This window comes from Ambystoma mexicanum, chromosome 2p (genome assembly GCF_040938575.1).
Source record: "Ambystoma mexicanum isolate Mex_15411 chromosome 2p, UKY_AmexF1_1, whole genome shotgun sequence".
NCBI classification, from domain to species: domain Eukaryota; kingdom Metazoa; phylum Chordata; class Amphibia; order Caudata; family Ambystomatidae; genus Ambystoma; species Ambystoma mexicanum.
Window position 1 is genome coordinate 720968009 of NC_090923.1, and position 27202 is coordinate 720995210.

Sequence of the window (27202 nt, forward strand, 5' to 3'; positions counted from 1 at the left end):
TGGAGAGTGGCAGTAGAGGCTGGATCCTTCTGTACCTCCGCAGGAGATGTTTTTGGTGTTTGAGGTGAAAAGTAGTATGTAAGTTCTTTCGGTTTGATTTGTGAGGAAGGAGGTTAGCTATTTTAGGGTGGAGTCTTTTATGTCACATTCCACCAGCCTTTTAATTAGTGCAATTTGGCTAATTGTGTTGACTGTCATAGAGATGTCCAGTAGTCTGAGGGCAGACTGACTGCCATTGTCTTAATTTATTTTAAGGTCTTCCCATATGGATAGGAGTGCCGATTCCATTTCTCTCAGTAGTCTGAAACCAACGTGTGAGTGGTTGAGTATTCCATTTCTTTTAACGCATTTAAGCAGGATTTTGCATGCATGGGTCCCCCTTATCTTTGCCGGGAAGGGCCGGTTGGATACAGGTCTTTAGTTGCTGGGATCCTCCGCACTTTCCATTTTCTTTTTATCAGTGGTTTCTTTATGCCGATTTGAAGGAGATTGGTCTCCTTCAAATGTGATTAGCGACAGGTTCATTAGGTGCCGGAAGTGTGACGTTGGGGTTTTGTGGTTGAGGATTTCTTTGTAGATATCCGGGGACAAGGGTCACTTGGAGATCCTGTGTAGTTGGTGTCCTTTATAAATGTGGAGAAAGTTTCTTCAGTTATTGGTTCAAAGCAGGTAAGTGTTGCTGTGATTGGTGTTTTGCCAGTTATCCGTGCCTCAGTGGTTGAGTTTGTATTAGTACAGTTTGCGTTGACAGTCTGTTGGAGTGTTTCTATTTTTGATCTGAGGTGGTTGGTGATGTTGTCACATAATCCTTGTGTTGGGATGATGTCTGTTGCAGAATGAAGGGTTTATTATCTCTTTGATGATTCTGAAGAGTTCTTTTTGCGTGTTGTTTTGTCGATTCGATTCTTGTAGTTTAGTATTTTCTTTTGTTGCTTTGAGTACTGTTGATTTGTATAATCTGAGTTGTCTTTGGTATTTTATTTAGTCTGGTCGGTTGTAATGTTCTCTCCATATATTTTCCATTTTGCAGTTTTTTTTCTTTTTAGTTCTTTCAGCTCTTTGGTCAACCATCTTGCAGCAAGCTTTTTTGGTGTGGCTTTGACATTTTTTGCTGGTGCTAGTCAGTCTAAGACTTCAGTGATCCAGGTGCTGAGTACGTTTTCCGCTGAGTCTGGGTTCATTTCGTTCAGCTCTGTGGTGCTTGGTTGCGTTGATTCTAGCAAATCTGTTAAGGATTCCAAGCTTAGACTCTCCCAGTTTCTTTTCCAAGTGACGTGTAGTATTGCGTTTAAGGTTTTTAGCCGATTTGGAATTTGATGTAGAATGGTATCAGGTAGTGATCGCTCCATACCATTGGTGTTGGTGGGGTGGATGCGCAGTCCTCCACTGCAGAAGATTGCGTCCAAGGTTTGTCCAGTGTTGTGGGTGGATCTGTTTACTATTTGCTTGAAGTGGGGTATTTTCAGGAGCGCACAGAAAATTAGCTGAGGTTTTGTTTTGTCTTTCAAACTAGATGTTGAAATCTCCGAATTTGATTAGTTTGCCATGCTAGGCTGATGGGATGGCGATGGAGTCTGCTAGTTTCGTGGCGATGTTCAGGTTGTAGGATGGCGGTCTGTAGTTCAGAAGGAACACTATGTTGGCTTGGTTGTTGAGTTTGATCTTGACAAGGACAGCTTCACAGTCTTCGATGTCCGTTGAGGGGAGTGGCGAGGCACAGATGTGTTCATTATGCACCATTGCGATTCCGCCTCCTCTGATGACATGTATTTTGTATTTGTCTGGTTAACCATGCGATTAGGATCATTAAAGACACTTCATATTTTAGGGTTGATAGTATTAGGTTTTTACTCTTTGATGACATCGTTATTGTTGTTTCAACTCCTCTGGGTCTTTATCATGGCTAATATTCCTTAAATTGTTTCCACATTTTGCAGTTTGCGGGGGCTCAGTTTCCTGTCATTGCCCATGGGTGCCCCCTTGTAGAGTGTGTCTGTTCCTTGGAGAATATCGTCTCCTTTCGGGTTCCTTTCGGTGTCAACTGACAAACAACAATAACTATGCCATCAAAGATTAAAACCTAATACTATCAACCCTAAAATATCAAGTGTCTTTAATGATCCTAAGCGCAAGGTAAACCAGACAAATACAATTTCTTGTTAAGACACGAGTTGTGGCAACACCTTAATGACCGGCAACCTCGCAGCTCAAGTAAAACTGAAAGAAACCAAGAAACACCCTGAGTAAAGCGCAAGTCGAGTTTAAGCCTAGTGCCCAAACTATACTAACAATTAGTCTTAAGTTGTCTGTTATGGCTTTGTGCGCTATAGTTTTGTAGTTGTCTGATAGTCATGTTTCTGTGAGAAGGAGCGCGTCTGTGCCTTCCTCGCTTAGGAGGTTGTGGAATTCTGTTGTGTTTCTTGCCATGGATCTTACGTTGAGTAGGATGCAGTGTAATTTGCCTTTTTTCCCTTGTGCGTTATTGTTTGTTCTTGTGTCTGCCTGAGTCGGTGTGTTGTATGTCTAGTTCCCATTAATGGTGGTTCTCTCCTGGTTGTGCTTGCTGGCTCGTACCACCAGTGTACGTTTTAATCATGCATGGTACATGGGTAGGTTGGTGAGAGGGGGGCATCAGAGATGCCCACATTTCCACCCCCTTAACAAGGCCCTTTATGAAAAAAACTCTTTTGACCGTATTGAAGGGAAGCACCTGTTTCTAACCTCCCGTACAATAATAAAACGTTTTAAACGATTTGGGCCAATTTGGATTTTTTACCTCTACCTAATAGGTGGAGGTAGCAATCGCTGGATGTTCAGAAGAACATCTACACTCTAAAATACAGCCACCAGCATTCCCATGGAATACCGCTGGTGGTATTTGATCAGTCCCTGAAATGGGTGGATGGTAAAATTGGCAGTGCTTGCCAAATACTGCTGATTTTAATGTTACCACCCAACTCTGAATGAGTTCCTAAGTCTATGATCATTTGGCATTGCTGTGTATTGTAGTTGTCATGTATATAGCACCATTTCCCCATTTGTATGGCCTCAATGCACTTTGTGGTTGGAACATCCTCAGGGACCAAAGTCCAGGTATTGTAGAGTTATAAGAGTTTAATTTAAGATGCCTGTTTGAATTCTACCAGCCAGGATTAGGGCTTGGAGGGCTGGTTAGGCTCAGGAAAGCAACCCAGAGGTCAGGCACGTGGGCGGGTGTTGTTAGCCATTTAAGACAGATTGCTACTGTAGGAGACTCAATGTGTTCCCAGCTAGACGAATTTGAACTTAGGTTTTCGCTGAATACTAATGGTAGAGGTGTTGAGGCATGTCAGGGGTTTCAGTGTGGATGGCTATGCAAGCTGCTAGACCGGATTTGAAATAGCCATAACTGCATTCTAGAGTGCATGGATGGGGAGCCGTGTCTGCGGGATGTGTCCACAGACGTGGTATGATTAATACTTCCGTTAGACTCGGACACATTTTTCTTCTGTGTCGTTTTCTTGGGACTCTCAAGACAATAGACTGGTTGTTCGAGTGCATCTTCTTGTGGGGTTAGCATACTACCTCTTGGAAGGACCTGCCTGGTGTCATTCGTTTAGTACAATAGGAAATAAATTAAGTTAAATAGATATTGCCACCTATGTCCTAGGACCAATGGTATTCTTCCCGTCCCCAACGGAAAGACCCATCTAAGTTCATCTTAATGTATCTCTATTCCTACCACCAAAAGCCAACAAAGTGCATTCCGGGCACAGTTGCCCCGGTTGAGCTGGTGCATTTCCTCCCTACCCCCAGTGAGACCTATGGGTTGAGCGTTCTGAATGCTTGGGTAAGCCCTTGATGATTAGGTAGGGAGATCCAGCTAAGTGTGTGACCATAGCTATCCATAGTTTGAAACTGGCCTAATTACCGTCTGTATCTCTAGTGGTCTGTCTGAATGAGCATTTTGACCAGACACCTTTAAGCGGCCACATCCAAGGTGCAATCCGATTTACAGGAGTTGTTAGATAAACGTTTGTGCTGGTTATAGAGTTGGTGGTCCTTGCAGGGGAAGATGGGGGGGTCCGAGGGACAGGGGGCATGTATGATCGTCTGGGGGGCGGGGAGCGAGAGCAAGTTCATCATGTTGTCAGGGCCAGTAATTGTGTGCGAGGGCCAATCAGCATAGAGTGGGTCAGAACACTATTGCGACAAGCCAAAGACACACATGCATATCAACAACAGATTCAGATATATAGATACACGGTCACATGTACATGTATACATCCTTACACCTGTACCTTACACAGTCACAAATACACTCAAACATATCACCACAATCACAGAAACTCAAACATAAGCACATACACAGACACATGCACACACTCCACCTTCCTTGAAATCACAAATAAATATAACAGGTCGCTCTTGTTCCCTTGCCATCTCCAAATCCCAGGTAGTCTCCCCTTACAGTTCCCTTTGCGTACATGAATTTAAATATGCAGCAGGCTTTCCAAGAAAGAGAAACTTGGGACCACAGTGAAAGCCAAGCCCCTTTGGCGACTTACACTGTGCGCTGTACACGTACAGATCCCATAGGCTGACTGGCAAATCAAGGTGGTGTACGTTCTACATGTGAGCCAAGGCAATGGAGGGGGGTAAGGAACTTGTGACTAAGCGATGTAGGCAACGGAAAAGGGTGAAATCAAGGTAAGGGAAGGAGATTAAATTAAGGGTTAAAGAATGGAGAAAAGGGGTAACAGAGCTCTGAAAGTCAATTGTAATTAAGGGGAAATAAAGGGACATCAAGAATCTGGTGAAAGGGATAGGCACTGAAGGGTGATCAGTAGGGAAACTAGGGTTCATGAGGCAGAGGTACAAATCTGTAAAGGTAGGTCAGCAAGTTGATTAACTGTAACTCAGATCTCTGCCTGACCTGCATGTCACTGCCCTGATTGTTGGACCGACTCAGCCACTTTCTTTTTTTGACAGGGTTATGCATACTTGCCTTATGAACATATGTTTCAATTAAAGCCTCTCTTATATTTTTACAGGGTGCTTTATCATGTGACCTGGTGCGTTGGAAATACACACCATTACACAGACTAAGATTATAACTATAGTGAATTTTCATTATATTTATAATCTGAGTCTGTACAATTGTGTGTACTTTCAGATGGTTTCACCACAGGATACAAACTATTAAAAGGCTTCCCTCTTGTAGATAAATTGGTGTTTTGAAAGCCAGATTTATGGAACAGTGTACTAGTTTATCCCTTGAATTACAACATTGCAGAAAGTGTGTTTTTAAATGTTAATATTGAAGATGGAATAGGAGAAGATGAAGTCTCCCCTGCTTTCTAAATTGGAAACTGTAGAACCAAGAAGACAAGACCCAAAGCCCCACCTTCTAAACTTCATAAATATGTGATTCTGGGCAAATCACTTTTCATCATTGTGCCTTATTTTCCCTAACTATCTGCAGAGAAAGTTATCACTCATGTGGGATTTATGATCTACATTTTTACTCCATAAATTATTATAATTGTAACCATTGTGATAATGTAAACTTGTGGGGAGGCAGTTTGCCAAGTGAGGATGTTATGTGTATAGACTGGAACGGCAGACAGAGTGCCAGGTATGGGTTTTATGTTGTGGGCTGGGGAGGCAGGAAGGCAGGAATGGGTCTTTTTCTGTGACAACTCATGTTTGGCTCGGAGAGAGAAGCCAGACCTCTGGTTCATTTCGGGCTCAGCTCTAGCTTTGCCACCTCTTTTCATTGGTCTAATACTAATGACGGGATCTGATGCGAATGGAGGAGATGTAGCCGGCTGTCACATTGCAAAGTGAGACACAAGCAAACCTGGGCTCATATTAATAGCTATCCCATTTCACCCATTACATGACCCTGGTGAAATAATGTTATTGTGGTGGGTATGTGGGAGAGTTTCCTGGGGTTCGGCTCTCTAAGAAACCACAAACATAACTGAAAGATATGTTGCATAAAAAGAAAGTAATGTCAATAATGTCAACTATATATACTTGCTAATGTGTTGGGGCGCAGAGATTGGTATTGAGTTATTCTGTTGTGGAATTTGGTGCTGCTGCATTGCAGGCTTTGGCCACTGCACTGTGCCATGCGCCAACGAATTAGACTTGTCCACATGCCAAAAGTTGCCAGTCCTCCCCTGAATCCAAACCACTGAGGCAACAACCTTCTTTGGTATCATTGAGTGACTTTGCACCATTCTGCATCGACATAAAGAAAGACAATGCTGAAAGAAGTGGGAGTTTCATTGCCCCTCCTATGTGCCTCTTCTACTCGGTGGGAATGTGGCAAGCAGGAAAGCTGCCAGTCTTCAGACAAATGCATCAACTAAAGGACGAATGCAAGTGTCTGAAACTGCCCCTGACGTGACCATCTGAAGTGAAGCGACATGACTGCTGGCACCAGAGCCTTCGTCATGTCAATTCCCCCTACGCTTGGTAACGCGGGCGGACATGTTGTTGTGGCAAACACTGTCAGTCAGTAAACTGATACGAGTGAAAGCACGCAACTTGATATGGCCGTGAAACATGCTGATGAATTTCTTACATTCTTACCAAGGTATCGCCAAGAGGGTTTTACACTTACAGGCCTTTAAACAAACAACAGAACAGAAGAACCAGAGACTGGAAGTGACTTCAAACGTAGATGGGAATTTACAAAGAAAATGTAAATGTTTCAATGTGAGGGACTGGCATGAATAGAGGTCGCGCGAGTGCATTCAGTGGTACTGTGTTGTGTTCTCGTTGATGCGGCAGCACAGTGCGTTCATAGATGCTTTCAGCAGCTTACACCGTTCTTAGGTTATTTTCAGCTTTAAAGAGGTAAACAGTGGAAAAGTAGAGATTTCGCGACTGCCACATCTTCGGTCGCGTCGGTCGGTTAGCACAGCAGTTGGGGTTCATTCTTCTGAGTGGGGGAACTCCGTGTTTCAGTAAATTAACTCCCTTATTCCTGGCCTACCAGAAAAAGATATGTCCTTAGAAGTTCTTCAATATGTTTGGGCGATTCTGTGGGGGACCGTGGGGCAGATCTGCCAGAAATCTCCCGCCAGTCCAAGATGACAAAGAGGGCTCTGGGTGCTTACTGGCCACTAGCACCCAGCAGAATCTGGGTGTGTGCACTCCCCTTCTTGTCTCGGGAGGATAGCTCAGGGGCAACCTGCTTGCCTTGGAAGCAAGATGACACGGAGCAACACAGGTCCGATCCCCGGGTCCACGCTTAGAAACCTCTGGGTATTAAGCGCGTTATAAATAGCCTATCATATCATATCATATCTTACACAAGCATGCATCAAAAACCGGGACAGGGCATGGAGGATGAGCAGAATGTGGCACATGCAGATAGCAGGCTCAGCGTATACGTAGAGGAGAGGCTGGCGCCGTGCCCGCTCCTGGCCCATGCCAATCCTGCCACACGAAAAATGCTCGCACTCACCTCTTCGACTGGCTGACAGTACACGGTAAGGTAAAACGAGACTGGCAGCATGGGGAACAAAATGGAGGATGGTAACAAGGCAACATCGCGGAACAAGGAAAGCAGACCACTATAGATTTAGACTAAATGACCTGAACTTGTGAGAGATGATGCAGCCTGGTGCTAATTACGTGTACAGATTGAGCACTTGCATGAAGATTTCGACTTTCTAGCCGAGTGGCTGTTGCATCCGCAGAACAGAGGTTCTGCAGACTGAAGATGAGGAAGCCATATGAATGCTCAACATTTCCCAATTGCAGCTGTTGGACCAGGACTCACACTTCCCCCACTAGAAGCAGATATTTCTGCATCCCTAGACTACAGTGAGTAGAGGGAAGACTTAGAAAAGAAATGCTAGAAATAACACATTATGGTACCAGATGTTCTGAGGCCCTCTGGACTGTTTCAAAAGATGTTCAACCTTGCTGCTTTCATCCCTGATTAGTGAATACCTTGCAAAGTTCTTTAACACATATAGTAATAATAATATTCTGTTATTTATAGTGTTTTTGTCAAAGCAGTCTACAGAGGCCATTAATATTTACAATCATTAGTATCCAACGGAAACGGGCCCTCATTTAACAACTTGGGGAGAATGAAAGGCTGAGTTGGCGTTGCCGGGAGCATACACAGATTTCAGCAACGAGTGCTTAACCCATGACACTATCTTGCCAGTCAAGTCCATTAACAAAGCCCAAGGCTTCATGTGCTTTGTTTGCTTGCCCTTAGAGATGTCCATTCTCAATAATGCCCCGGACGCATCTACTGAGTTGGGATCTCACCTTTCTATCAATTGAAGGAGCAATTGCAGCAGCATGCTTAGACTACATAGACACGACTGGTGCCTTCAGTGAAAGAAGAGCCAAGAGCTACAAAGTCCTGCTTGCCGCTCTTTTGCCTACTTAAGTAGCCCTCCAGGCTCTTTTCCTTTGCAGCTGGGGAGCAGGTGCAAGTGGATCTAGATCACCCGGCCTAAGCACCACCCACCTTCTTAGCCCTGCCTCTTCCTTCCTGCTCTTAACTCTTAGATCAAGGGCGTCTCTCGCCCGGACGTCCGAAGCGAAGGGCAAACGAAGAAAAGGACAATTCCTGTTTTGACCTGTTCAGACCACGAGGACCCAGGGGCCGACCCCCTGCTCAGACAGCAGGCTAGCATGCACCAACATGTGTTTACACCCTCTGTCTCCGCAGGCCATCCCCACCCGTTCTGGTCTCCCGTGATGTTCCCTTTTGCCCCCCCTTCTCACACACAGATGTTGCCTGTTTTGCTTGATTCTTCTACCAGGCTTCCCCCCTCCTTGACCCCTCCAGCCTACTTCTGCAGGAGTCTGTCCTGATACATTCTGGTTTCACCATCACCGTCTTGTGGCCAATGCTGGATTTGACTTTTATGGACTTCATAGATTTACGGTGCGTCACCCTTTCTCAACTCTCATGCTGGACTTCCTTTTCATCTTGTACTCACGGTGGCCCTGAATTATGCTGTTTCCGTCTTCATCTTGTATCCTGGCTTGCAACATGATGTGTTACTACTGACTTCTGCAGTTGTATTCGCTCTCCCCTCTTGCTTCTCCACTCTTTTGAGTGCTTACTCTCTGTTCTCCCATCCTCTCCCTTCTCCTATCTCCTCCCCTCCTCCCCTTACTTTCTTCTATGCACTTACTCTATCAGAATTGTCCCTGGACCTAGTATGATAGGAACCTCTTCTGTCTCCTCCCACCTCCCCTTAATGTAACCCTCACCACGACCCATCCAGCACTATCTGAAATGTTGTCAGGCCTAGTACGATAGTCGCTTGTTTTGGTCCTCCCCTACCTTTCTGCACCCCTCTCCCTCACCTTTTGTTTTTCTCCGGCTCTACCAGAAATGTCGTCAGGCCTAGTACGGTAGTCGCCTGTCTGTTTACATTTCCTTCCCCTTCTCCCCCTCCCTTCCTTATCTATGTCTTAGCTCTTGCACTATCTGAAATGTCGTCAGGCCGAGTACAATAGTTAATTTCACATCCTTACTGTTCATGGCCTGTAAGAATGTCATTGTGTTTACCCTTGTTCCCTTCCCTTGCCTTGAAGCGCTTTGAAACACATTGTGTATAGGCGCTATATAAATAAACTATCATATCATATCATAAAGATCATATGTCTAAATAGCATTAAGGGCATTTTATGGACTTTTGTTAATTTAAAATATACTGGGGCATTTTTACCCTTTATGCTGATGTTCCAGACATTTCATTTGACAAAATGCCATTGAGGACAGAAGGTCATAATGTCTCTTCACATAATGCCACCGAGGATGTCTCTTGATGTGTTTTAACTTCCTGTGGTGTCATCTCCAATGGAAACTAGAGAGGAGGCACCATTATTTGTCTACCTTTAGTACCAGACCAGCCCTTTACATGTATGCATGTATGCATGTAGGGTGTTATAGTAAAATGCACTACATTCCACCAAGAGTATACTTCAGAGTGTACATTGACATCAAGAGATGTCCAGCCCAGAATCCTCATATTGGAGAGGAAGGACCATGGAGACTTTAAAGTGAGATGGTCTCCGCATCATGATATATCCCATTCAGTTAATCTCTCACTTTTGAGATCTGTGTACAACCTGAGGCCAAGACTCAAATCCAGACAGGGCCATTTCTGCCCCGACATCTTCTTAAGGTTAATAAACTTAATGAATACCATTGGGATTTACAATACAATAGTAGCACCTGTTACTTACTGTGTTCCGAGGTGGCATCTTCCGTTCTTGCAAGCACTGTATAAACAAACAAGTTATTATGACAAGCATTGCAGTCAGGCTAGCAACAGTAAGGTCTAAATACCTTCCATAAGATCCTGTGGTCGGAATTTATTCTTTTGTGGTCTGAGATTTGGGCAATAATGTAACCACCAAAACATGATCACCTTACCATCAGAGTGATAAGGAGGGTGTGCTTTCGGATGTGCGTGACCTGGTTGGCTTTTATGTATTGATATCTGATTCGTGGAGGAAAGGACACCCTCCATAACATGCACTCCAAATGCTGTAGCTCCCCGGCAGGGAGTGTCTCCCCAAAATTAACTCACAAGCAGAAAGTGAAATGGGTGGTGAGGGTCCAAAGGCACAAAGTGTTGCCGGCAGGGAAGGGGAGTTGCAGGACTCAGGTGAAAGGGAAGGGGGTTGTAGAAGGGGATAATGTAGGGGAGCAGAAGGTGGCTACGGCAGTAAGGAGGGGGCCAGGGGAAAAAGTGTCTGATAAACAGTGCAGGGGCTAGGAGGTGGATGCCCTCCCCAGTAGTTGGTGGAAGAAGGGAAAGATCCAGGACTGTTACCCTGGACAGAGAAGTTGAAGACGTTGGCATATATTGGTATCACAAAGCCACCAGGGGCGCATTTAATGGCAGTGTAAGGAAGGCATGGTATCAACAGTAAGACATTTACAAGTGACCACAGTTCAAGGGTGTTTATTGAACTTCAAAAAGGGTTGAAAAATGCCCATCTACTCATAAATCTAAAGATGGGAGCAAGCTACCACCATCAAAAAATTATAACGCAGTCCTAGTGGTGTCTTGTCAAAACAAAAGGTTCTATACTAAAAAAAAACTACTGCCAATCGTTACTGCTAAATACAAATAGTGTGTGAAACAATGTTATGTAAAAGAAAGAAGTGTTCAAGAAATGATATGGCAGGTTATTCAGGCCGTTTGCCTACCTTCCCCCCATTTTCAGCACAGGACAATGCAGCACACTCAAGCTTAGCACAGTCTCTGGCTTCTCTAGCACGAGGGTGCAGTTCAAACATTAGCATCAGGACCTTCCATGCCCAAGTCTCTTTGCCTTTCAAAGTCTCTTCTTTCAGGGGGCCTGATGCGACAAACAAACAATACATTATTTTCCTCTCAAGATTTCACTCAATTTCTCAGGTGATTCACGGTTCACCCCGGATCCCCCTCAGCCGGGCTCAGATTCCCTTTAACACAATGCTCGTAGGATTTTCATGTATCCAATTTCTTCAGTGATTCACTATTCAACCCGGATCCCCCTCAGCCGGGCTCAGATCCATATTAACACAATGTTCAATCAGTCTCCCTCAGCCGGGCTAGGACCAATTTAATTCACTCTAACACAAACTTGCTTTAACCCCGAACTTTCAATTGATCTCCCTCGTTCGGGCTCGGACAAACTTTCTCTAATTTGTTGTCAACTTTCTGGGCAGTATCAACATCGAAGACTTTCGAGTGTGCACAGGATTTTGCTTGACCCGTTGCAGGACCAATTCGATGCACAGTTCTTTGCCACTCTTTCACCTTTGTCAACTCTGAGTTGGATACCTTACAGAGACCTTCGAATGAGCACACACACAGTGCCAGACCTCTCTGTCAAAGGTATCGTCTCTTGGCTTCAAAGTTCAATTACTCATCTGCTGTTCAATTTTACTTGCATTGGTTATCACATATGTTTCATATACTGGTCGCTTCAGCGCTCACCATGCAATATTGCAGCTTGCAAACTTGGCTTGAACACAGACTGGTCTGGTATTGTCTCCCCCAACTCACCGGCTGTGTTTATTTCACTGGTGCTGCTTTGTTTTTTGAGCCAAGGAAAGTACCATGGCAGCAGACGATTCTAACCGCCTTGATTATCGACACAGGAGTGCCCCAGCTATCTCTGACACACAATGTGGATTCTTCAGACTGGTTTCCTGGTCTTAAGCTTTCTATTCTTGAGGTTTCGTGATAGTAACGGTTCCTTGTCGAAAAGGTCAAGGGCACTTTTTTCCTTGTGATCCCCTTCTGTTTCGCCATCTTTCTCCTCATGTGAAACTGCCATCTTGGAACTGCTGTTTCCTCATGTGCTTTGCCTCGCTGGTACAATGCCTTCTCCCTCCTCCTTCGCAGTCCCCTATCTTTATACACCTGAGTCATGTTATAAAGCTGCATGTGTGCGTGATGGTCAGTAATTGCTGACTAGGCCTCACCATTGTATTGGGACATGTCAGGTATACGGCTAGTGTTAGTCTGTTTTCTCTCATAGCAAGCTGTCCGTGAGAAAGTGTTTGTGTTAAGAAAGTGGGGGGTTGAGATCCTGAGTATCCTCGAGATGGGGTAAAGGTGTTACACAGAAGGAGAACCACATCTCACCATCCGGTGTCCCACTCCCACTCCCCGAAGACCCCTTACACATGTGATCCTCCCACACTGGTTGACCCCCCAGGAACTGGATCCAAAAGCGATGGCCATGTCCTGGCCACCTGGATGACAGATCCTTGCGGACTAGCGGGTGAAACACGTTCAGGTTTCTCACAGTGGGGAAATGTGTGGATGTATTTAAGCTCCTACAGAAGGAAGTGAGGCCAAGAGAGGGATTAAAGGAGAAGGAGCTGCTATCGAGGCCAAAGGTGCCTGTAATGATTAATAATTCAATGCCAGCCTTTTTAATATATGCTAGTGTGTACTGTGAGAATTACCCAGAGGGGAGTGTGGCGTTGTTCAAATATCTATACGTCATTAGGAAGGCATTTGTCAGCTTTGGTGGTTTTGCATGGGTGAGGTATGATTAGGAAATTAGGACAAGGATGGGGAGGACCAGGTGGCAGTGTGGGGTGAGAGTGACCTGCATTTGTGGTTACAGTAGATGGCGCCCACACATCCAACGCCCACTTTGCACACAGTAAGCGGATTGCCTGTGCCTTACCAGCCCTTTGATGGTCGCCCCACCTCAGACGGGGTGGGGGAGGAGGCAGAGGGCCGCCGTCAGCAGCATGCTGGCCATTCAACAAGGAAGGGTTCTCCAAGACTGTCTGTAGGTTTAAGCACAAGTGCAGCAGGTGCGCAGGACAGCACGCTGTCATGCAATGTGTTGCTACAGGAATCAGAGGGAGGGGCAGGGGTGCAGGGATTGGGATTGTGGGGAAAGGTCTATACTCCATTTAAGTTGGATAAGATGGAAGAATGGCTGTGCTTTTACCCAGACAGGGAAGCAGCAAAGATTTTTGGGGAAGGGTTTCGAGAGGGTTTTAAGCTGGGGTATCAAGGACCTAGGGGTGGAGGTGGGTGGAAAACTTGAAGTCTGTACGGCACAGACCAGACATTGTAAGGCTGAAGCTGGAGAAAGAAGTCGCAAAGGGGAGGGTAGTTGGACCTTTTGTGGAGTTGCTCGGTGATTTGGTGGTGTCCCCTCATGGGGTGGTGCCTAAAAGGTTGAAGGGAAGTTCACACTGATCCACCATTTGTCATGGCCAGAGGACATGTCAATGACCAAAATCATTGTATGGTCTCTTACACGAGCATGGATCAGGGGATGGAGCTTGCGGAGAGAAAGGAAAGGGAGCTTTTATGGCCAAGTGTGAGATCAAGTCTGCGTTCAGGTTGCTGCCAGTGCATCCAGAGGATTTTTGGTTGTTGCGGATGCAGTTTGAAGACCAGATTTTTGTGGATAAAGTGCCGCCTATGGGATAGGCAGTGTCCAGTGCATTGTTTGAGAGTTTTAGATCTTTCCTGCAGTGGTGTTTCACATGCAGATCAGGTTTGAAGGAGTGTTGCATTAGCTAGATGATTTTTTGTTTATCAGTGGGGCGGGGAGAAAGTAGGAGTGTCAGGAGATGCTAGAGGTTTTCCAGGAGTTGATAGATGATTTGGGAGTTCCGCTGGTGGAAGACAAGGCAGAGAGGCTGACAGTGGTCCTGACCTTTTTGGGGAATGGATTGGATTTGGTGGTGATGACCTCACACCTGCCGGACGACAAGGTGAACAAATTGGCCCAGTTACTGGAGAAGGTGATGGGGCGTGCAAAGTGACGCTGGTAGAAATACAGATGCTGGTACACCTGAATTTTGTGTGCCGTGTTGTGGCTCCGGGACGGACATTCTGCAGAAGCATGGCAAGGTCTTACCAGGGCGAAACAACCACACCACAGAATAAGGGTGTCAGGGACTCTCAGGAATGACTGCAGTGTATGGTTGCATTCCTTGGGGGATTTTAATGGAGCGTCAATGTGGCTGCTAGGGGACTCAGTGGCTTGAGAGCTACAGGTCTTCACTGATGCCTCATGAGCAGGAGTTTTTGGGGTGTACTGGCAAAGGAGATGGCGTGCAGAGAGATGGCCACCACACTGGAGAAAGGGAGGGAGGAACCTTGCATTGTTGGAGTTCTTTCCATTTCTGGTTGCTTTGGCATTGTGGGGCAAAGAGTTGGAGAACAACAAGGTGAACTTCAATGTGGATAATACAGCAGTGGTTAATGTGGCGAACAGACAGTCTACTAAGGATCAGAGGGTGTCCAGGCTTTTGAATGAGTTTGTGCTGCAGTGCCTGAGGTGGAATATTGTGTTTAAGGCAACGCATGTGCCAGGAAAGGATAATGGCATCGCTGATGCATTATCTCATTTTCAGTGACAGAGATTCCATCGGTTGGCACTCGAAGCAGAGCTTGAAGGGCACCAGATCCCAGAGGAGCTATGGCAGCTATGAGAGGGAGAGCACTGCATTTAGTGGAGGGTTGATTGGCTGCAAGTTCAGTTAAGATCAGTAATTCAAAATGGATCAGAAAGGCAAACAGCTCTGGGTTCATTTGGACAGGGGAGGACAGGATTTGTGCCTAGCCAGGGCTGGTATAACATGGTGAAGGAGGTTCAGGTAGGGAAGGTTTAGTTTGCCAACATGAGAATGGAGAAGGGGTGATGGCAGGGCAGGTTCTGGGGGGATGAGGAAGAGGTTGGCAGCATTATGGACTCATTCTTTCAGGATTGGTGCGGCATCGGAAGGGAGTAAGTTGGTCTTAACTGAAGGGGGAATGAAGAGATTATGCCATTGGAAGTCATCAAAATACAAGGTGTAAATAAGAGAACTTGGGAAGGGGAGTGGTTAGGGGAGGGGAGGGTAGAAATGGGGGGAGTTTGTTAACAGGGTATCTCATGTACATTTCTCTTGCAGATGCAGCTGGAGGGAGCAGTGAGGTTCCCCGGATATGGATCTGTGGCCATCCATGGTGGAATGAGCTGGGAGAGTGGCTGAAAAGCGAATTTTCTGTACCCAATTGGGACGCTGTTATGCAGTTGCATTCTTGAGATGGTCGGGGGTGGGAGGTCTAAAGCGGGACCAGTTGCTGCCCAGGCTGTCTCGGTTCAGGGAGCGGCATGGGCTGCAGCAGCACTGTTTTTCCTCTTGGGAGCGAAAGGTTTGGTCAGGGAGCCAGGGGTGGCGCTGATAAATAAATTGAAGAGGGATTTGAGCTGACTGAGGGAGTTTTGGCCAATGGTTTCTTTGTATTGGACATAGTTGATTCTTAGGTAAGGTTTGGAGGGGGGCTATCAAAGAAGGGGCAGTTGAGCGTACACGAAAAAAGATCAACAGGGTAATGGGAACATTCTGCAGGTCATGGGGGGTGCGGACAGTGACACACCAGGACATTAAGTACAAGGAGTTTGATTTATTTCGAGAGGATGGAGTGCACCTGTAGGTAATGGGTAATCAATATTACTTGCTAGATTTGAGGATGGAGGTAGGAGAATTGGTAAAGAGGTGGAGATAGATGAGAGTTGGGGTTGGGGTAGAAAGAACACCTCGGGGGAGGGTTTTCTGGGTGCCGGGGACATGGTCCTTTGGCAGATGGTTGGGGGAAGCAAAAAGCGGTGCTTGCCTGGTAAAGGAGGGTGGTAGCGCTGTTTGCATGGACAGGCTAGCCCGATGGGTACAAGAGGGGTTAAGTGGTATGGAAGAAGAAGGGGTGTGGCCTCAGGGAGAAGATGGGGTGTAAAGGGGGAAGAAGGGTGAGAGGAACTGAGGGGGAGGGGCGGGAACATGGGACAGGAATAAATGAAAGATTTAATTAATGAACTGTAATTGTTAATGATCAATACTCTGTAAGGCTGAAAAACCAGGTTAGCATTTTAGAGCAATCTTTTCCACCACATGCAAGTCTGTGATTTCTTTAGCAATTTAGCCCAAAGGGTCTCCTGGGGAGTGCGCGATTCCCCTGGGGTGATTTCAGCACTGCACCTCGGCCAGCGAACAGTGCTGGGGCCAAAGTGCCCACTTCTCGGTATAAAATGGGGCTGGGAAGGTTGGGAGCAGCGACAGTTGGAAATGGTGTTGCGTTTCTTGACTTCCCACCCCGTGCTTATAAATGCCAGTGAATGTTTTCTTATCAGGGGTTGGGAGCACAGGAAAAAAGGCTTGGTGGCTTACAAAGGGGTGAGGGTGTTGGTGTGACAGGCTGGGACATTAGGGGGTGCTGTTTGATGTGTTCAATGGTTTATTGTTGTTGCTGATGTGGCAGGACAGCCAGGCTCCGCGGCCAAGAGTGGGAGGAGAGAGAAAGGTGTTGAGGGGAGCACTGGTGGAACAAGAGTAAAAGGAGGAGATGGTCCTTTGGAGGATGGTTGGAGGAAGCAAAAAGGGGTATTAGCACAGTAAAGGAGGGTGGTACCGCTGTTTGTACGGACTGGCTAGCCTGGGGGTAAAAGAAAGGTGAATAAGTATGGAAGAAGGAGGGGTGTGGCCTTGGGGAGAAGATGGGGGACAATGGGGGAAGAAGGGTGGGAGTAATGGAGGGGAGGTAACAAGGGACAGGAATTAATGCAGGATTTAATTAATTAATTAACAATCAGTAGTCTGTAAGGCCAAAGAGCTGGGTTAGCGTTTTATCGTAAGCTTTGGCCTGTCACATTAAAACAACCTTTTCCACTACATACGAGTCTGGGGGTCTTGTGCAGTTTAGCCCAAAGAAGCCATTTTACTTGCCTGACCTGAAGCGCCGCTGATGCAAAGAGTGTGGGCATAGAGGTAAATAACGTGTGCCGTTACTGACATCGAGGGTGGGAATAGAACCACAAAGAATTGGGTTTGTTTTCTGTCATATTCGGCGTACTGTGGGGATCGTGGGGGGAGTTGAGCAAAAAGACTCAAATCCCTTCAGGAACCCAGTAAACAGAAAAGAAACTCGTATTATGCAGAGATGCTCACTCATATTTTTGTCAGCTTATGTTCAAGTCCCCGCAGGTTCTTTCTCACTATGCGGCCCTCCGCCCGCTCACCAAGTACCCAGGGGCCAGTGGTCTCCCCACTGCAGGGTGGCAAGGGACTTGAAACGGTTCACATCTGTGCCTGACAGACACTGAAATAACAGCAATGCACAGAGGGAACATGACAGTAAGAAAGAGGCACCAGTCGTCAGCAAAAACAGGCTAGGCTGTACAGAACGCTCTCATCTCTGTCTACCAAAATGCCCTCATGTGTGATGATGACTTGAGATACTTGCTGGATCTGACTCTATGAACTAGTGGGGGCCTGGCTTTCCACACATGTCCTACCCCCCCTCCCCTCCAAGTTTGTTTTTTCCCTCTCATGATGGCAGTTACTGTCGTTTCTGCAGGTGATGGAGGATGTCCGGGATGATAAACGTCAGATCCGCCTCCTGAACTCCAGCAGGTAAAATGTTTCCACGAGAGATGAGGGATACGACTTGGTATCTCTACTGTGTTTGTTGGTAGCCTGCTTGTGATTGGATATCATTTTACTGATGTGTCAATGTGTGGCACTCGCTCTCCTTTCTCCAGTTCCTTCCTGTCTTTCCTTGATCTCTAACACCTTCCCTTCAACCAACTTCGTACCTATGTGTTTTCTGTTCTGTCTCTTATTCCTCTCGTGTCTCTGTTCTCTAGTTCCTAACATTTTCTCGCCCTATGTTATTCACTGTTCTATCTGCATTGTATGTGTGGATGCACGCATCTTTTGAATGGTCTGTTAATGTGCAAAGGCGTGAGGCTGTCCATTGGTGTGAAACATCAGGTGGGCATGATCACGTGTTGGGATAGTCCTTATTAGTCATGGCATTTATGTGGTAGGTGAGATGCAGTTAGTGTTGACAGGGTCTCCTGTCTAGCTGCCCTCTCTATGGAATAAAGAAGGTTCAATGTCAATGTGTCCTTAGTTGAAACCGACTGAGGAACATAGATGAGCTGATCTTTCCAGGTTGGAGGCTGGAGCCTGTAATCAAAACTGCATAATATGGGGGTTCAGTGCTATCTCACACTCGCCTTCCCCTATTCTCTCTTTCTCCCTAACTCTCCCTATGCCCTCTATTTTCAGCCCTTCCCACGTGCACCCCATAACACCCCCCAGCTCCCATTACTCTATCTCTTCGTTTTTCTACCTCTCCCAGTCTCCCCCTAACCCCCCCATCTCTTGGTGCCTCTTTTTCCTTCTTAATCTCTTGTTTGGACCCTCTCACTCTATTCGCTGCCTCTTTCCATCACACTAGCCCTTATTCTTATGCGCCCAGTCCCCTTCTATGCAGTGTCTGATACAGTCTGAATGTATCTACCCGTGGGATTGGATATGCAGTGTCTGATAGTCTGAATGTATCTACCCGTGGGATTGGATATGCAGTGTATGATAGTCTGAATGTATCTACTCGTGGGATTGGATATGCAGTGTCTGATAGACAGTCTGAATCTGCCCGTGGGATTGGCTATGCAGTGTCTGATACAGTCTGAATGTATCTACTCGCGGGATTGGCTATGTAGTGTCTGATAGTCTGAATGTATCTACCCGTGGGATTGGATATGCAGTGTCTGATAGACTGAATGTATCTACTCGCGTGATTGGATATGCAGTGTCTGATAGACAGTCTGAATCTGCCCGTGGGATTGGCTATGCAGTGTCTGATACAGTCTGAATGTATCTACTCGCGGGATTGGCTATGTAGTGTCTGATAGAGTCTGAATGTATGTACTCGTGGGATTGGATATGCAGTGTCTGATAGTCTGAATGTATCTACTCGTGGAATTGGATATGCAGTGTCTGATAGACAGTCTGAATCTGCCCGTGGGATTGGCTATGCAGTGTCTGATACAGTCTGAATGTATCTACTCGCGGGATTGGCTATGCAGTGTCTGATACAGTCTGAATGTATCTACTCGCGGGATTGGATATGCAGTGTCTGATAGTCTCAATGTATCTACCCGTGGGATTGGATTTGCACGTGGGATTGGATATGCAGTGTCTGACAGTCTGAATGTATCTTCTCGCGGGATTGAATATGCAGTGTCTGATAGACAGTCTGAATCTGCCCGTGGGATTGGCTATGCAGTGTCTGATACAGTCTGAATGTATCTACTTGCGGGATTGGCTATGTAGTGTCCGATAGTCTGAATGTATCTACCCGTGGGATTGGATATGCAGTGTCTGATAGTCTGAATGTATCTACCCGTGGGATTGGATATGCAGTGTCTGATAGTCTGACTGTATCTACCCATGGGATTGGATATGCAGTGTCTGGTAGACAGTCTGAATGTATCTACCCATGGGATTGGATATGCAGTGTCTGGTAGACAGTCTGAATGTATCTTCTCGCGGGATTGAATATGCAGTGGCTGGTAGACAGTCTGAATGTATCTATCCATGGGATTGGATATGCATTGTCAGATCTACCCTGAGAGTTATTAGGAATACGCACAGCATTTTTTTGTTTTCATTTTAATAGAACGTCACTGAAATCTTCCCTGTGTGCCTCAGAGAACACATTCCCGCATTTCCTGAGCCAGAGGGTGGCCTTGTTCCCTCCCTAGTCACTATGGAAGGGCCAACTCAAAGTGTGCCAATGGCCAAACAACAGCAACACCCTTGATGTGGCTGCATGACCTAACACCAGGGACTGCAGATGTACCTTTAGAGTTGAGTAAATGGATCCGTTCCAGGTGGACCCATGGGAGACTCACACCTCAGGTGACCAATTGGACTGCATTTGTCTGTGCTGCACGGTCCAGTTTGGCCTTGATGGCCCTGCGTTGGAGCAAAGGCTTAAAGCCACGTCATTGACCCCACTTGGTATAAAGGGAATATGCACATATGCAAAAGAGTGGCAATTTAACCAGTAAACGGGGCTGTTCTTTACCGAGCAAATGCTGATGCCATCCTCTGCAAGTTTATCCTTCTGATCTAGGAAGGCCTGCATATTTTCCATAGATGTTTTTGCAATGCTGTGACCTTGGAATATACCTTGGCGTTTTAAGATGGCTGAAAGATATCCTTGGAAATGATCATCGCACTCCGTGATCCAGTTGATGCAACCCCACAGGATACAGAACTAGGCACCACAACCTGAAAAGAATCCTGGCTAAAATCTTTGTTTTTGGCACAAGATGCTCACTCGGTTTTGCTGGGTCTGAATCTTTGTCAGAAATGTATTTTTCTGCCTACCACTAATGAATGATTTGTTCACTCATAGCTATATAGCTAATGCAGATTTTCACCAACCTGGCCTAAAGGCCACACTCCACTTATTATGTCCTTCCCTCTGCCATCTCCTTCCTTCAGGTCAGATAAGGGATGTACCACATGTACACTGTAGCCTTTACAGATAGATACTTAACACCTGAATGCTGCTCCAGTGGACACTACAAAAAGACAGAGGCCATCTAATAGGGATGCACTCCAGCTAAGACTCTCAGAAACCAAAACTGGAAAATTGAAGGACTATCACCAGGAATCCTTGCACACTACCTGTTCATTAGTGCAAATTCTCCTCACCCGGCCCTCAGTCCTTTCCTATGCCATTAGTTGGACTCAAACACCTCTTTTGAAAGAGTGAGAACTTGAAACAGTATCCACAGACTGAGTCCATGCCACTGAGAATGGTAAAGGACTTTGCTCCAGATGTCTTTCAATACAATACAATAATCATATTTAACACCTTGGAGTGGAAATTTCATTATGGTAGCAGCATGGATCGTGCCCTGCCTGCATTTAGAGAATTGCGTTTGCTCAACCTTCGGGATACTTATTTGCGGATAGTGACCTGCGAGCCACATCATAAGCTCCTCCATGTTGTCATAGGTTGCGGCACAGTCACAACAGAGTGCTGCCCTTTGGCTTCCATTGGCCTTCTGGGTCTGTACCTAGGTCAAGGGCGCGGTCTGTGGTACCCATGAGGAGGACAGAGAGCTGTATCTATCCCTGCGTGTAAGGTCATTGGTTGACAGTTACCCTTGTCATAGGAGTCACTGATCCATCTCACCACATTGGTTCTGTTGCACTTTAGTGACACTAGTAAGTAGTAAGTAGGTAGTAAGTAGTTTGTATTAAGTGCAACCATTTTCAAGACACTAGTGACAATATATAAAAACATGCAATTGCCGGCAAAATGGGTAATACACGAGCAGAGGAAAAGTTAAATAAAAGCATAGAAGATAGATAAAAAAGGCAAGGCTAAAAGAAATATAGAACAAAAAGATCAGTCAGCTTGGGTCTATTAGACTAGATCCCCATGCTCAGATCGCCTTTTGAGAAAGCCCCCTCCACCGCCCACCACAGACTTCAGTGGCTCTGCAGGAGACAGCAAAGCATTGCCCAATGCACAGCTCCACCACAGCCTGGTGGTTTCTGAGGGGTGCTAGTTCTTGTGGCATCCTCTGACCAGGGTGTGCCCTGAGCAAGAGAAGGGCATATCCATGCTGACCTCCATTAGGACCAAGAGGATAATGTCTATTTCCTCCAAGTCTCCATCTCTCACAGGGGAAAGCAGGCTCTTATGGTGGTCATGTTTACTCGTAGGCTCTAGAAGCGTCATTAGCAACACATGTCTTGCTACATTCGAAACACTGGGGGTTCCTTCTTCATGCACGCAGTAGGGCATCTGTCTTCATTTTGAAGTTTACATTTTTTGTTTCCTGAAAAGAGAAGAGAAACATGATACTAGTTCATGCTAACAAGAATATGGTGTTTTTCAAGGGAACAAACCTTGAGGCACTCACTCAGCTGCCCTCCGCCCACTGGCCAGTGAGATCATGCATAGTCCTCACCACCATTCAGCTGGTGGGTGATCTGAGTCTGCTTTCCCTCCCATTCCCGCCATACCCAAACTCATTCACAAGTTTCACAGCTCTCCGTGTTGGAATATTTTTGTAGCACGTGTGTGGAGCAAACTGAGTTTTAGCGCCAGGCGACCATCTTCAACTACTTCTTGAGAATGGCCAACTGTTACTTTTAGCCCTAATATGGAGTCATTGGGTTTCGCTTATGACCTGCACAAATTGCAGATGGTGTGGAAATAAACAATGGAAGCTCAGAGCAAGACTAAGTGGCTCGGGGTTTTCTGCTGGACCTTGGAAAATTGAATAACACTCATATTTTACACATTTAAGTAGAATCCTGCAGATCCAAACTTTGGGCAATTGATGGCAAAAGAGAGCATCCTCCTTGCTAAACCAGGCTATAAAGAGACATTTATGGGGCTCCCATAACGTAACATGCAGGAGACCCTGATCCAGGATGGGGTTAGACTGAGTGCTGAACCGGCGATAATCAGTATATGCTGATAAGGAGGAAGGTAATCTTTGAGATGGTTGTTATGCAAGGTTACAGGATCCAAACGTTTCATGTCTTGTCATTGAAAAAAAAACCTTCTTTCTTTTTGCTGAAAGTTTTATCTGATTTTCAACTGAATCGGGAGACTTCATTTCCTATGTTGTTTGCTAGCCAAAAGGACAACCCAAGATCTGGAAGGGCTCTATGACTCTTGATGAAAATGTATCTAGCGCTTTATCCATATAACATGTTTACTTTGAATGGTAGTCCTTAACCAAAAAAGAGGGCTCCGAAGGCTTTGATGGCCTGTTAAATAGCATCTTGTATACGAAGTAGGATTGAAGCCATCAAAAGTATTCCCCTCATTGAGTGAACTGTGGTCTTTACGTTAGGTTCTATGACAGCATATGTTGATCGTCAACAGCCACCAGTAAGTAAGAAAGTGCTACACCAAATCTGCCAAATCAGAGGCTTGCCTGCCACAAACAGCTAACAGTAGCCGACAGACTGTAACCTCAGTCTATGTTTGGGGGCAGGTAGGGTGACAAATGTCCTATCTGCCAATGACATGCAGGCCCAATTATTATTTTATCTTATGCGTATTTATTAATTGATTATTTATAACGTGCTATATACCGGAGATCAATCTCTAACCGGAGATCAGTCTCTAAGCACAGGACCGGGATTCAAACCTGTGCTGCTTTGCGTTGTCCTTTTCCAAGGTAAGCGCATTGCCCTTGAACTATCCTCCCGGCTTGTAAAGTGCACTATCACCACAAAGAGTCCTTTAGATGTACTTAGCCATTGAAAGTGCAAGAATCAGAGTGCCAATACGAGGGCCCAGTGAATTCTCTACTGCACTATTCCAAAAGCAGGTCAAATTGATGAGATCTTCAAAGCAACCCCAGAGGCCATCTATAAACAATCACCAATGGATGTCAGCTCTATAGTCATTTCACAGTTTACTCAGCCCGAGATAAAGAATACTTTTGGCTACCCCAGTTCTGCTTGTTGCCCTGCCACCCACATAGAGCAGTAAATGCCTTGGAATCTTTCCAGATGTATGAAGAAAGTAAAGGTGACCATGTAAGAGTAACACAATACTGTATCAATGTGCTTATGGTTAGTCTGTAGGACATATGTCCTTTATTCAAACACCAACCCCCTACCCCCCCTTTAATTACTTATGCGTGCCATTCCGGTGGCAGAGAGAAAGGAATGGTCATGGGGAGGACAAGTACCAATGTAGAGAGCATGGCCTGGCCGTAGGAATTGCTGTGCTTGCTTAACAAGTACCAATGTAGAGACCATGGCCCGGCCATGGGCATTGCTTTGTTTTCTTAACATGTACCAATGTAGGGAGCATGGCCTGGCCATGGGCATTGCTTTGCTTGCTTAACAAGTACCAATGTAGGGAGCATGGCCCGGCCATGGGCATTGCTTTGTTTTCTTAACATGTACCAATGTAGGGAGCATGGCCTGGCCATGGGCATTGATTTGCTTTCTTAACATGTACCAATGTATGGAGTATGGGCTGGCCATGGGCATTGCAATGCTTTCTTAACATGTACCAATGTAGAGAGCATGGCCCGATCATGGGCATTGTTTTGCTTTCTTAGCAAGTATTATGGTAGGGACCATGGTCTGGGCATGAGCTTTGCTTTGCTTTCTTAATATGTCTCTTTACCCATTGTCACTCTCTCCTCTCGTTCCACTCGAACTAACTCGCTCTCTTTTTATTTTCACAACAGTAAGACAATTGTCCTAGAAACGAGGCCAGTTGATGACAGCTCCTCAGCAAGTAACCTTTACATCCAGGAATGAGAGAGCTCTCTGCCTTGGGACCTGCCCTGCTGATTCTGTCACTTACCGGTGGGCCTGCCATGTTCACTCGACGCCTTCCAGAGTCCTACATTACTGGTTCTACTGGAAGCCTGGTGTCCTGCCCTACTGAATCCGTCACAAACCTGTGGACCTGCTTTTCTGATCTACCTGCCTAGACACTGGCGTTTCGCCATCTATTCGGACCCTGACCTACAGATTCAAATGCACGGCCATGCGCCTGCTCCTCTTACTACATTGCACATCCAATGGCCTGCCCATAGCATCTGTCACATGATTATGTCCATCACATGACCAGGGACCATCACTGCTCCTTCCGCCACATGCCCTGGGACCTGCTTTGGGGATCCACTGTAGGGTCTGCTGATTCTCCTGAATGCCCAGGAAGACCTGAACTGATGTTTCCGCTTCATATCATTAATCTAGCCTCTTGCTACAACCACATGTCCAGGGACAAACCCTGCTGATTCTGTGATGTGCCTAGTTCATTACGCGACATGCCAACGGCTCTGCACAGCTGTTTCCAATGCATGCAAACGGACCTACCTTGTTGCACGTGCTGCATACTCAGTATGGTACCTGGTTGGTTCTTCAACATGCCCACGTAGCATGCCACTTCTGATTCTACTGTAGAGGAGGCCTCTATCTGTGAGTTTCACAAGAGTTGATTTCCGGACTCCACCCTAAGCACATTTTCTGGAGACTGTTGAATGTCCAAGGGTTAGGGAAAAACTTAGCAAATGCCTTGCCCAATTCGTTGATTGTAGGTACTTGTCACTGAAGAGTAGAGAAGACTGAACTAAATGCACTTGCCTGTGCATTTCTGGCCTTGGAAGACCCCACGAAAAGCCCTTGTGCTGGGGTACAAGGACTGTCGTTAATGTCTCTGCCCAATCATCTCTGACACCCCTACTAATTGACCCGAAATCCCTTTTTAGGCTTCAAGGCCACTGTTAAATGCAGCGTCACATCTATTTCTGCAAACTCCTCCAGTCCTTCCAACTTTGGAACCCAGGCAACTGCCTTTCCAAGTACCACCTGGTAGACTATGGTCTTTGAGGACCCTGATGCCCTGGGGCCAACTGTGTTCCTATGAGTAAGGATGATGTTCCTCAATAATTGAGGCTCCAGCCACTACAGGCTCTGCGAAGCATGGTCTGTCCGGGACATTATCTCTTAAAGAAACCAGAAATGTACGCAACCACATTTTTCAAGCATCCATGTTTGTTCCTTCCAACCAACCCTGGAGCACCTATAACAAGGAATGTTAAACTATGCCGCTGCAATGCTGGCAATGGCAGCAGAAAGTAGCACAGCTTGAACATACCCGGATTATCTTCACTGGGATCAGGAAAAGCCAGGCCAGATCTGAGTTTCTGTGTATCTCTCGTGGATGGGTTGAAGTATTGAGAACCATAAACTTCAGTTCTTTCCACCTGAAACCAAGGGATACATTTTTAACCATATCTTTTGCAATGGCATAATGTAGACAGATATATAAACAGGCTACTCTATTTCTAACAATAGGGACACTTTAGAGAATGGGGAAAATAAAGCTACAGCTGTAATTGTTTTTTGCTCAGTGTGTCTAGAAAAAAAGACAATCATTGTGAGTCCCAGTTTGCAAGAAAAAAGCAACATCTAGCATCATGGGTTTCTGTTTATGAGAAAACTGTGAATTATAATTGGTTTACAAAAAAAAAAAGTGGCTTTGGTGTAAGTTGCTCTGGCAGGCGACTCCTTACAATCCCTTCAATATTAATTAAGGGGCCACAATAATAAATCAGCATTCAATGAATCCTATAAATGTCGCAAGTCACTGGATTCAGACGGTAGAAAAGCCTAACCGTCAATCAGAAACAGTACACCAGAAAATGACTCCAGGACTCAGCGCCATCAAATACGTGTAAGTTTGGTTTTACTATTCAACCAGACAAGTAAGTAGAGCCCATGTACGAACGATTACACGTGTTTCGGCTCCCCTGAGCCTTCATCAAATCCGGGCTGTTATTGTGCACCAACAACATTGAACAAATATATACAATTGCATCATGACAAGAACCGCATGTTTGTAAATGGATTAACAGAAGTAATGTGAAACAAAACATGTGAACCAAAAAATGTAAATCAAATCCAAAAATGTTTTTGTTGTGAGCAAAATTAACTATTAATTCAGTAATTAAATCAGCATGCCGCAAAATACATTAACAATTTCAAATGAAAATAATAAAGCACAGACAGAAAAAGAAGGATTGGTCAAGGGGAGGGTTGGAGGGGTTAAGAAAAACATATATGATATATCCACATTATTAAGTAAAAAAAAACAAATGGAAAAGGGGGAGAAAACACACAAAAATTCATTAATTTAATTATCAGAAAGAATTATTTCACTCCTGGCCTAGAATTCAGCATGGTATGCCATACAACAATTTACAGGTACGTTTACCCGTTTATGGAAGGATCAATCCAAAAGGCTGTATCACAATGAAAATAATGGGGCCCAATCCCCAGGTCAGAAAGAAGTCTGAAAATCAAAATAGTCGCACAAGGTGCTAATTTAATCAAAGTGTC

The 27202-nt window shown here is 45.6% G+C and overlaps 1 protein-coding gene across 1 annotated transcript in view; it reads left to right on the forward strand.

Moving 5' to 3' along the window:
• MAP4K1 (mitogen-activated protein kinase kinase kinase kinase 1) overlaps positions 1–26073 on the forward strand; it is an 869227-nt gene extending 843154 nt beyond the window's left edge. The window contains exons 31-32 of the mRNA XM_069644317.1: positions 17856–17911; positions 24541–26073. Of these exons, the coding sequence (XP_069500418.1) occupies positions 17856–17911; positions 24541–24613 (129 nt within the window). The 3' untranslated portion in view covers positions 24614–26073. The remainder of the gene's footprint in view (positions 1–17855; positions 17912–24540) is intronic.
• Positions 26074–27202: the final 1129 nt, after the last annotated feature.